This window comes from Acanthisitta chloris, unplaced genomic scaffold, assembly GCF_000695815.1.
Source record: "Acanthisitta chloris isolate BGI_N310 unplaced genomic scaffold, ASM69581v1 scaffold45811, whole genome shotgun sequence".
Lineage (NCBI taxonomy): Eukaryota > Metazoa > Chordata > Aves > Passeriformes > Acanthisittidae > Acanthisitta > Acanthisitta chloris.
This window is the reverse complement of record NW_008658516.1, coordinates 1,594-13,652: the sequence shown is the minus strand read 5'-3', so window position 1 is coordinate 13,652 and position 12,059 is coordinate 1,594. Positions and strand designations below refer to the sequence as shown.

The window sequence follows — 12,059 nt, the reverse complement described above, 5'->3', positions numbered from 1 at the left end:
CTTCCGTGCGAGGGGCCGGAGCAACACCCACTGCGGTTCCGATCCGCTCCTGCCTACAGCTTCCCGCAGAGCCAGCAGCCCTTCCGCCTCCGAGGGGCACCCACGGCGCCAGCCAGTACCTTACACAGCTGCAACAAGGCGGGTGGAGGTTTTGCTGCAAGTCACGGTATCACAGAACATCTAGAGCTGGAAGGGAGCCACAAGGATCGTCAGGTACAAGCCTTGGCCCTGCACAGGCGTCCCCAAGAGTCACACCATGTGCCCGAGAGGATTGTCCAAGTGCTCGTTGAACTCTCAGGCTTGAACTCTGTCACTCCGCAGCCCTGCCCATACCGGGATACCGCGCCAACTGCTGGGCACTCAAGGCTTTGAGATCCCTCGATCCTGACTGCACACCACAACACCTGCCTCAACACAAAATCTGTCCATCATCAACGTTTAAGGCACACTTTGCATGCTACCTCCTACCCTGCTTGCACTTTTGTGTCACTTTCCCAAGACATCTCAGCAGGGTCAGGATGCTCATTGCGTTTGTGTCCAGAAGCACAGGATCTAAGGCAAAGGAGCTTGTATATTCCATAGGGAGGGAAACCAATCAGTGTTATTTCTTTATCTGTTTACTGCCAACTGCTACTATCACACACGGTAGTGATGGAGTGTTGGATGTCCAGCACTCAAAGGGATTGTTTTGAAATACAGGGATTTGAGGGTGAGCAAACAGACACATTCTCCAAGTCAGCACTAGCTGTCCCATGCAGACACAACCCAGGGGCTTCCATGTCACTGGAAATACAGGTGGAAGAGATCAAAATCTAGCCAGGCCAGGCACAAAAGCACTATGAAAATACAGTAGATTCACTATTTCTGATTTAATGCATGTCACTTGTCTTACACTCATTATATGATCATTATATATACATGAAGTCTCAACATCCATCCCCTAGTTGTGTACAGAAGGGGAAAGGGCCAAAACCCAAAACATGGTTTCCTGTGGCTTCAAGCTGTGTTCTCTTTCAGTTTGGCTGCCCATTATTTTCCCTCTTATGTGTGTTTTTGTTCTCCAGTTGTGGGTAATTTGAATTCTGTGGGTGAATTCTGGCCCTAATGAGTGAGTTGTGTTTTCATTGACAATCTGGGATCTTCCTCCATGAAGTTTCTTATAAACATCAGAGGACACTGACTTGTATCATTAAACAAGACTGACAAAATGTTAGCATAATGCAGAGTGAATTTCTTGAAAGTGATTAATGCTGAGGAAATAGTGATGATTGTTCTCTTCACATGACTCCAGTGAGCACGCAATTCCCACCTCCTTTCTGAGCAAGCAACACACCACACTTCAGCTGGAAGCAAGACACTGCACAAAAACCGACCTCAGTTTCACACAATGTCTAATCCTAAAGTCCACGTGAGGCCATGACAATTTTTGTGGTGCCACTTACCAAAAACACAGGAGTAACAACACATTTTGCAAAACAAGAGGCCTTTAAAAGGTTGGGAAGGTCAGTGTAACTCTGGGGGTTAAAAAGCTCAGCCCTGGATGACCACAGTTCAGATTTGCTAGTTACTGAATGAGCAGGTGGAAGCACACAGACAGGAATAAGGCTGCACCTGCCCACTGGGATTCTTTGCAGCCGAAGTAGTTAAACAGATTGATGTCTTATGTGTGTTTGAAACCCCTGAAAATGGATTTAGGAGTCAAAACTGTAAGTCTTGGGCTGCACAGCAAGTTAGCTGTTCTAAAACTAGTTATATGTAAGAGAATCAAAGCAAAGTGTGCAGTTTTCTCTTGATAACATGTTTAGATTGACACTCATTCCATTAACATAGTGTTTAGTAGGCCTGGGAGGAGCAAGGGTGGATCTGGTTAAGATGTTTTACCCCTCTACAGTTATTACCTGTGGTTTGAAATGAAGGGAAAACTGTGGCTGGTTATAGCCTCTGGGCCTCAAACATTCCAGCAGAAAATGAGAAGGGCTTGTTCTTGAGGAGCAAGGGGTTGAGGCAAAAAGCATCTCCATGGGAGCACAAAAGCCTGCCCAGCCCCTTTGGCACAGGGAAAGTGTTTTCTTTTTAAAAGACCTTTCTAATTTTTTCAAAGAAGTGCCAAAGTATGAGGTGGGGGAAAGGAGCAGTGGAAGGAAGTCTGTTTGGCAAGACAGGAATCACAAGAGCAACAACTCACTTTGCACAAGTTATGAGGATATTCACTCTTCTTTTGCAGTACTCTTAAACCTTTCCTTAAACTAATTAATTTAAAATACAGTGCTCTCTAGAACTATCAAGCTTCTCAAACATTGTTCAGACTTGGAGTTCCTATTGCATAAGGAGAAATGATGCTCCCAAGACATTTTTGACAGCAGTGTTGTTCTGCAGGTATTTACAAGAGACTGGGAATTTTAATTGTGGAAACCTGTCCCAATCTCAGCCTAAGAATTGTTCCTTAGGATTTTAAGAGTTCTAGGGGAGAGCTGCTGGGATAATAAAAGGGGACATTATCCCAGAAAAAGATAAATAAGAGCTTTTAATTGTTACTCTTACCAGAACCCTTTCAGGGTGAACTCACCAGGGCTTCTACCTGGATTTACTGCTAATCTGACTGCACTTATTGCTAAAGCAGATTTATTTCATTTACTGACAGCTTTCCATCAGAAATGATGACATCTCATATTCCCCAAGGGAATGGGGTGTCCACCTCCATCTCCAACAGTAAAATCTGCTCAGGTAGTTCCTACAAAACCCTTGCTGCAGTGAGGGTGCAGAGTCCAAGCAGGGAAAGGAGGCTGAACTTCCACAAACCTTTTATTGAAAAAGTAATTTAATCCAGAATTAGGAAAGGATTGTGGCCAGCAAACCTCCCCCTCCTGCTCTCCCTTGGAAAAAGTCTGCCTGGTTAGGGTGTGGCTAATTTCTCCAAGCAGTGCATTCCAATGCATCGGAAATCAAAAATAATTTTGCTGATAGTATTTGTAAGCTTTTATCTATACTGAGAACACTCTTGATTCAAGACCACTTTACTAAGTCAACTCTCCTTCCCAGAGAGGGAGAATTAATTTTTTTCCCCTCTCCTCTCATGGACTTTCCCTTCTGAATCTCTTAATAGATCTGAGAAGCACCTGTTGACCAGGAGAAAGAACCCTCAGTGCAAAACAATTCCAATTTGCATTCAACAGCTCAGCAACAGTCTACACCTTCTAGTTTCTTTGACATCAAACCAGGCTGTGAAACTACCACTGCACCAGTGCCCCGAAGACCTTGCGTTGGATGAACCACCACAAACCCCTTCCCTACTGTTAGATAGCTCTAACTGCAGGCAAGCTGGAAGTCCAGAGCAGGCTGAGGTGAAATTCCCTTCCTTTAATTGGAAGTCTTGTCCTCCAGAGCCTGTGTAGCAAGGTGATGATGGACAGTGAGTATTTTGTGATGGGAAAATCCCCCAAAATTGCCTTCTAGGTACTGGAATGTAAAACACATCAGCTGCTAATTCACAGCAGTGTTAAAATTTTCCAAGGACAATGGTCAGCAAAACCTTCTACTGCCATGTGAGTTCATTTTCCCTTTTACATCTCACCAGATTATTGTGTTTCCCACAGCACAAGGGGAAGAGGAAGCTGGAGGCTATGCTGCAGGATTCCAGGAAGCCTGAAGCTGTGGAAGAAAGTGTTAGACTGAGTGGAGTGTGGGATGCTAGGGATGCCTAACTGTGAAAACTGACAGGAGACATCATCCAGTGTACCCAGCACAGGACTCCCTGTAGCCTGGGAAAGAAGTCAAAAGGATGAAAGAGGAGATACCCAGACATAAAAGGAATATAATCATTATATATCACGTCAGAAATAACGACCTTCAGATCTTTTCCTCTTTAATTAAAACCCAGAACCATCCATACACAAATTAGTTCAACTTGTTAGCAACACAGTCCAGCAATGCTGAGACTGTGGTATCACCCAAAAGCACAAGTTAAAAGGCTTATTGGCCTACTTACACATTTTTGTATCCGAATAAGCATCAGATACACCCACTTAATTATGGAAATGTGGGAGGTCACACCCCTTATGGTTCTAGCAAGGGTCACTGAGCAGTAAGTCACTGGCAACTTGAGCAAGAACCAAACCCAAAAAACCCAAGTCAACTAAAAGAATAACCCCAACAAACCAAAACACCCCCCAAGCCCTCAACAAATGAGTTCAGTCTTACAACATTGCCATTCTTTGGTGCTTTGCAGTGGTGGTCACAGGTCTCTGTGCAGACTGACAGGTGGTCACTAAGGCTGTCAAGGCTACCAGACCATCTCCAAGGTAATTTTCCATCTCCCTTAACTGCTGAAGGGGGAAAATTGTCTCTTTCTTGCTAGAACTGTCTCACTCTCCAAGCTGAGGTATTGCCGTTGGCTTACCTTGATGGCTTTAGGGAAGAGACTCAGGACATGCGTGCGTTGCTTGGGGAAGATTAGGGAATAAAAGCATTAATGGAGTTGTGGTATTTGATAAAGATGTTAAAGTTGTTCCTACCATTTCAGAAGAGGAGACTAAGAATCTTTCCCTCACCAAAACTCAGTACAAATTTGTTCATGTTCCTACAGGTACAGTTTATCTTACAGAAGTGTATTTTGAACAGGTGCTGATCTGTTTGGATCAAGCAATTCACTGCTGATTTATGAACAGCTGTTGTGAATTAATAACACCTCTGCCTACAGTATGATTTCCTACAGTACACTGGATCCCAAAACCAATTCTAGCTACATTTTGACTAAGAAAAGAAACTCTCAACTACAGCACAAAGCAGTAGAGCTTGATCCTAGTAATCTGCCCTCCATGTAGGCAGTACAAGCAGGTACGATATCTGCTCCAACAGTCAATCAGCCAATGCAGCCCTTAAAGATGATCCCCTGCAGCAAATGTTTTCCATCACAAGTTTTTCATTCTATCAGCAAAATCCTCTCAACTACAAACTGGTTTCTCCAATTCTCAGAAGTTACTACGTGTTTTGGTAAACCTCACCAGGTATAAGGTATATTTCCATAAATCTAAAACCATTTCCCAGCTTTTAGAACAAGATCTTTAATTAATCCTTAACATTGCCTTGATTCACTGGATAAACACACCTCATCCAAAAGCTCAAAAGCACAGTAAAAACCTGAAGACCTCAAAATAACCAATTTCCACATCAAAAATACAGAAAGATGCAGTTGTTACAAACAGTCCATTTATTGGGTCTTAAACTACATACACAACTGAAATCATAGTTTTGGCACTACACTATACAGTGGTTACATCCATGTGCTGACACTCCTTAAATACTGCCCCAGGAGCACTGCTGTGCTTGGAAATTTGGGATGAGTCACACACTTGGCAGGTAGATCACTCATAAGGTCTCAGTGCTCCTGGGGGGTTGCATGAAAGTTGAAACACACACCAGTTGATGAATTATCTTAGTGTACCTCACACTCTAGGAACATCTCACACCAGGATATGTGATGGCAGCATTTAGAGACGGCCACACGTGTTGCAGTAATGAGACACAGTCAGAATGAGATACAGGAAAACCAAAACAAACCCTCTGCCTTTCAGACACAAAAAGAGATATTCAGTTAAAGAAAATAATTTAAAAAACTAAGAATGGCATTTGATTTGATACAAAAGCCAGAACCACTACTGTATTAACATCTAAGTATGAATCTTTACAAATTAATCTCACAATGGGGTTATGTAAAAGGTTGCAAACTGTACAATGCTTTGTCAATGCAATGCCTCTACAATTTATACAGTCTTTTACAGCTATGTAACACATATTAAACAGGTTGTTAAACAGCCAATTGATACCAGTCTCTGAACAAAGCTGCAGGCAAAAAAACACAGAGCTTCCACAACCTCCAAACAAGATATGCTTTGCCCAAACAGTGACACACTGTGAGAACACACTGTGAAAATCACCAGCCACTCGATGCCTTCTCACACTGTGCAGACATTTCATTCCATGAATCCAATCACCACTTAAGAGTCCACCATTTCCTATCTGAGTGCTCTAATTACATGGAAACACCCAAGGTATTTCCCCCTTAAAAATATGCAGATAATCATAGATTTTGTCTCCACACATGAACAGACTACCTAGGAAGACCTCTCTAGGCTTTCACTCCCCACATTCCGTTCTGCCATTGCCTGTCCTGCATGGAGAACATCAGCTATTTACATTTGAACAAGATACAAAAAGGCAACCCTGCCCTGAGGTGGACTGAATGATACTCAAATCCCAGTAGTGAAAAATAAACTCTGAGGAAGGCAGGCTCCTGGGATTGTGTGCTGACTAGGGAAGGAGTTGCATCAACAGAACTGGAGAGCTCCACTGAGAAGATTCTGGTTTGCGGCACTCTCTGGCTGTGCATATCATTAATGTTGGAGACAGCTGGGGAGAGGGGTCAGAAAAAGAGGGTGGGAAGTGTGCAGTGTAAGTCACTGTGTGCAAGGAAGCAGAAACAAGACTGATGTGTGATGCAGGCCAAGGAGAAGGGTCTTGCCACAGACTCACAATCAGGCCCTGCAAGCGCAGCTACGAGGACACTGTGGGGCTCCCACAGCTGCCCCCTGGGGGGGTGAAGTTCTTTTTGAATAGAACCAGGTCTTTATGTTTGTATTTAAAAGTGGTTTTGATTAGGCATCAGGATTTCCAGCACAAAGTTCTCTACATGGTCAATTTCTTTTGCGTTTCCTTTATTTCGCAGAAAAGTTCCTATATCCTCCTTTTCCCCAGGTGAAACCTGAGAAATAAAGAAGGAACAATTCAAAATACAAATATTACCTTCATGCTGTTATTTATATGAAAATATAAATTAAAACTTCTCTGGGAATACTGTCACAAGACATCACAATACAATAGAAATGATTATCCTGTAGGGTAACAAAGAGAAACTCCAAGAATGGATTCCCTCTTTGGGGACATGCCTGTGCGAAGAGCCCTGGCAGCAAAGCCATAGGGTGGAAGAGGAAACCATGTGGTAGCAGTCATTCCCCAGCATGAAGTGTAGATGATAGACTGGACTGGGTGGTAGCTAAAGTCCTCAGAAGCAGCAGAAGTACAAAACAGCAAGTACCTCCCCTTTAGGGACACTGCCAGGCAATTAAAAGGCAACCAACTGGCAGAAAATGAAGAAAAGGAACATCAATATTGAAGAAAACAAGAGTAAATGTTTTAGCAAAGCACTAATGCAATACAGGGACACAGAAAATATGGGCAATGTTTAACCAATATACATCTGGTCTTGACCAAGATGGGGGGAATGCAGACTTGGCTGTGAGGGATTCCCCCTGCTCTCCATGCTGGACCGGAGAGTTGGAGTAGAATTCCTAAGACTGAGGTTCCTGTCAATTCATGTCAAAACAAATCATCTTACCTATTTATGCATAATAGCAGGGTGAAACCAGGAGGTCAGTAAGCACTAGTAGCTGGTCATCTGTGAACTGCTGTTTATGCTCCTGCCAGTTGTCGTGGTGAGTCCTCCGGAAATTGGACAGCGTTTTCTTCACAGTCATCTGCACAGCACAGTCAGGATTGATCTCATCAGTTAGGGATTTCACCTCCACACCAAAACAATAAACAGAACTGCTGAGGACAGCAGAGTGTTGGAGCAAACCCAAAGGTTAGGAGGGCTCTGAGGAATTTTCACAGTTCTGATTAGTCTTTTACCAGTGTTGCCACTCCAACATGCTTATAAAAAGGGCTCTTTGACTTACAATTTTGAGTTGGAAAACATTAAGAGATTCTTATAAAGAGAATATTATTATTATTATTAAGCAATTCTTATAAAGTAAAAGACAAATGTTTTTCCCTGCTGCCTTTCCCTTGGGTATTTCAAACCAGTGCTTTAGGTCTCAAAACGTGAGAAAATGGATAGTAGGTTCAGAGAGGAAAACAAATCAGAGGACAACTATCTTATGCTATTAAAATAATAATTATGAAATGAACAAAAGTCTCATCAAGTCAGTTTCTTGCTTCAGGAAGGCACACCACAGCAAAGTGTGCTAAATCTAAGGAATTCTGCAGCTCACTCCTCTGGCTAAAACATAGGTCAACAAAACCTGATAGGACATAAGTTAAACTTAAAGGTAACTATGTTATTAAAACCATTAGAGATGTTTCTAGATTGATACTGAGACATTTTTAATTAAAAAAAGACTACTTCCTCATGATAAATACAGTTCTTGCAGTTTATGCTATAAGTTTGAAAGCAAGGACAGATCCATGATAAAAAAAAAAACAACTTCAAAGCAGTCCATCATTTAAAACCATTTGGAACCATAAAAAGCAGCAGAAATTAAGTTTCGTTTTTTCTTTGGAAAGAGGAACTAAGAATGAGTCAAGTGCCTTTTAGTTGTATTGTACTGTATTTTTACCTCAATAGGCTGAGGATCATTCAGGTGAGCACTGAGATCCATGAGGAGCTGTGGCATCCAGGTGGGCACATCGTAGGGACTGGACAGGATGCAGGCGCTGAGCCCCAGCACACCTGCATGGCGCTTTACCAGGTCTGTAATCACAGGGTAGGAATTGCTATTCAATCAAAGTAATTGACATTTAATTACAAATCCCAGCAACTAACCCTCTGGCACAGCAGAGAGATCTCTAGCTTCTCCAGAAACCCAGATAGTCCTACAGACAGAAGTGTATGGAGCTCCAAATTGCTGCTTTCTAACACAGGATAATGGATTCATTCTCTGCTTCTAACTTTGATTTCTAATAGAACAATGCATAAAAAATTCATCTACAACTGCTGTGTACTTTATAAACATTCCAAACAAGCTTCCTTCTCTCCAAGAAACTCATAAATAGGTCATGAAGGACATCTTCATGTTCCCTATTTCTGCATTCAGAATGTTTTCTCCAATACCAGAGCTACTGGACAATAGGGAAAATCAGACTTCCAGGTCAAATGCCCATGACTTACATTCATTAAGCGTCCAGTGAGAAGCCAAAGCTCCTAACTAAGGTGTTTTCTTCTTCTGGGTTTTTTTTTTTTGTTCTGGTTTGTTTTTATTTTGGCTGGTGGGTTTGTGCATGTGTTGGGTTGGGGCTCTTTAGAATAGAAACTTACACTGCTAACAAATAGAAAGTAAGATGGGTAAGGAGCAAAACTGTTGTGACAGCTAAGGAAGTTTATTTACCAAGGAACTAGCTATTCCTCATCATCTGCATCCTTACCTGTGAGCTGAAAAATGGAAAAATCTCTTGAGTGCTAACTCAAAGAGTAAGAAATTATTTTAACATAGGGATAGATAAAAAACATGATTTGCTTTTGCTGTGTGTTCCTTATTCACTATTTATGCTGCAAATCAAACTTTAGAAGCACTTAACAAGGATTAGGATCTGCACTACATGGACTGGAACAGACAATAAGGTACATAATGGTTTATGAATGCTTAGAAAGGAAAAACATTCCCATAATCTTGTATTTTTCTGGGTCTATATTAATTCTCTAACTATTCTAATAACAGGACAAACTCTCTTCCACATGGAGTGCTGGCAGAATTGATTCCTTCCTGACCTGCTTCCCACACCCCTGTTTTTAGCCTGGGAAGCATTTCCTTACCACCAGAAGGAATTGTATCCCCCACTGAGCCCAGGTCTCGCTTCCTTTTCTTGGGTAGCCTCATCTTGCAGAGCTGCTCAAAGTGGGTCTGCATGGGCCCATCCATGGTGAGGAAGTTGCACTGCAGGAGGCCGCTGAGCGTGGTTGCAGCCATCTCCCTCACCTGTGAGCACAGGCAGGACACAACACACTTACTAAGCACACAAGCACAGCAAGAAACAGGTATTTAGGCCATTACTATCCTTTTAAGGACATCATCAACCTACTTTACAAAATTCCTAACAAACAGGCTCTGTATTAACATTAGTATTAAAGTGTGCTTTATTCAAAGCATTTGGTTTTCCCCCTCAGATGCAGAATGGACAAAAGCAGAAGTGCTTTTCCAAGAGAAGGCAGAAGGTATATTCAGGAGACTCAGTTGATTCTGTTCTACCTGTGGCACAAGAACTCTTTGAGATAGAACACTTTGGATTAATAAGCAACAACAGTGGTTTATAACTTTATTAACTTCAGTGGTTTATAGTCAATAACTCAACTCCAGAACACTCCAACATGATACACTTTCTTGTCCTGAGTACCAGTTCTCTGCACTATATGAATAAAATCAGAATTTCAGGTTGGAAAAATAGTCTTCTCTTTAGTAACACAGACACCTCAAAAAGCTTCCATCTCCTCCAATGCCAAGTCATTCAAAACACACTTCTCTTTTTCCATTCCTTTTAAAACAGCCACAACATCATCTTAGTGAATTCCAGCAGACGACTCATCCTTGCTTTTAAAAAAAAAGTGACTACTTTAGCAGTATTACTAATTTCTCTCGTCTACTCCAATCTCCCAAAGCCATGAAGTTGGAGAACTATAAGACTGTATTTAAGTTGGATTTAAATAATTGCAGCCTGACAAATCCTCCCAACATCTACAAACCTGAACACCAAACCAACTCGCTGAAACTCACCAGAGTTTTGGTGAGTACATTCTGTTACAGGTAATTGTAAACAGAACGTTCGTCTGTGTGGAGCACAAACACCTCCCAATGCTCTGAATCCAATGCAGCAGATTATAATAAATGATATCCTTGAACACAATGTTCTGAAGCTCCACCAAGCAGTGAGTACAGCTACAATAATTAAACACAGGAAGGGCAAGTAAGCTCTTGAGACTTCACTCGTTCCATTTAGATTTCTACAAGGTATTATTCAAATGTGATCTCCTTTGTTACCAGTGTCAAGAAGGATGAGGTGAGAGGCTGCCAGTGTTGTTTATAAGCAATTTGTGAGTCCCTGAAGGACCGAGCTAGTAAATGAAACATGATGTGCTAATGCAAGACCCAGAACACCAAGCTTAGCTGTAAAGTGAGCAAGCTCCCGTGAGAGCTGGACTCATTTCTAGCACCATTCCCTGTGCTGAAACCACTTTCATTTCTAAATTAATAACCTAGAAGGAATGCTTTGCTGAGAGGAGCACCTAGAAACAAAGTCCTTAAAGTCATACATGAAGCAGCTAATCACTCATCCCATCTGACACTAAATAATTCATAGATCACACTCACATGATGACTTCTGGAATACAGGGGAGTAGCATAGGAATAATCTTCCAATCAGCTAGGGGTTTCATGGGTCAGAATAGACTGACCAAGGTCTGTCAAGCTGTAGCAATATCAAAACCACTCAACAGCACAAGCCAAACCCAACTATAGGATTTGCAAGGTGCTACTCATACAGTGAGAAAACACTCTGATTTCTATAGTATTACAGTGTAATATGAAATCTCTTTAACAAGACATGAGTACTATGCATTCAGCACACGGTATATTAAAACAAAACCCAAGATGGGCAAGATCATGTTTTGGCCATTTGCATCAAAGAAAAAAGCATCTTAAAATCCAAGAACCAAAATCTCAGTTCGACAAGAATAAAGACACCAAATGTACCAAATGTAGTTAAAGCTAGGGATTCTCATCTGAAAAATCCAGCAAAAAGCTACACAGGAATTACTCTGCAGGATACTGCATCTTGCCAATATTATTAAGACAGAACAAGATTATTTTTCAAAGAAAAGTGAAAGCTTCCATGGCAACAACATGATCCTAAGTGGTTATGAACACAGAAGTTTTCTGGATTTGCATCTCCGTAGTGCAGAGGAATCATTTGTACATCTAAAATAACTAGACAAATTGTCTTCAAGCAAATAAAAGGTATTTTTCAAAATTGTGGGAGATTATGAGGTAAGTGTTCTGACAAACAACTTAGCTAGGACTGCAATCTGCTGCAGAATCTTCTTTCTTCTAGATAAAAGCGTCCAAAAGGAGAACTTCATTGGTGTTTGCCAACTGTACAAAGCCCAGTGAAAGTGATGGTGTGGGGGAGACAGACCAGACTGGAGGTTCACACTAAACTGTGCTTGAACATGACTTAAATTCACCTCATTTAATGCAAGTCCTCAGTTGCAGGTAGCTAGAGGTATGTATGAGAAGTAT

General features: G+C 41.7%; 1 protein-coding gene across 1 annotated transcript in view; it reads right to left on the bottom strand.

Annotated features, from left to right (window-relative positions):
- Window positions 1-7,394: 7,394 nt before the first annotated feature.
- LOC103812104 (proteasome activator complex subunit 4-like) overlaps window positions 7,395-12,059 on the bottom strand; it is a 5,809-nt gene continuing 1,144 nt past the window's right edge. The window contains exons 3-5 of the mRNA XM_009085111.1: window positions 9,584-9,746; window positions 8,391-8,524; window positions 7,395-7,529 (exon numbers count right to left, since the gene is read on the bottom strand). Coding sequence (XP_009083359.1) covers window positions 7,395-7,529; window positions 8,391-8,524; window positions 9,584-9,746 — 432 coding nt within the window. The remainder of the gene's footprint in view (window positions 7,530-8,390; window positions 8,525-9,583; window positions 9,747-12,059) is intronic.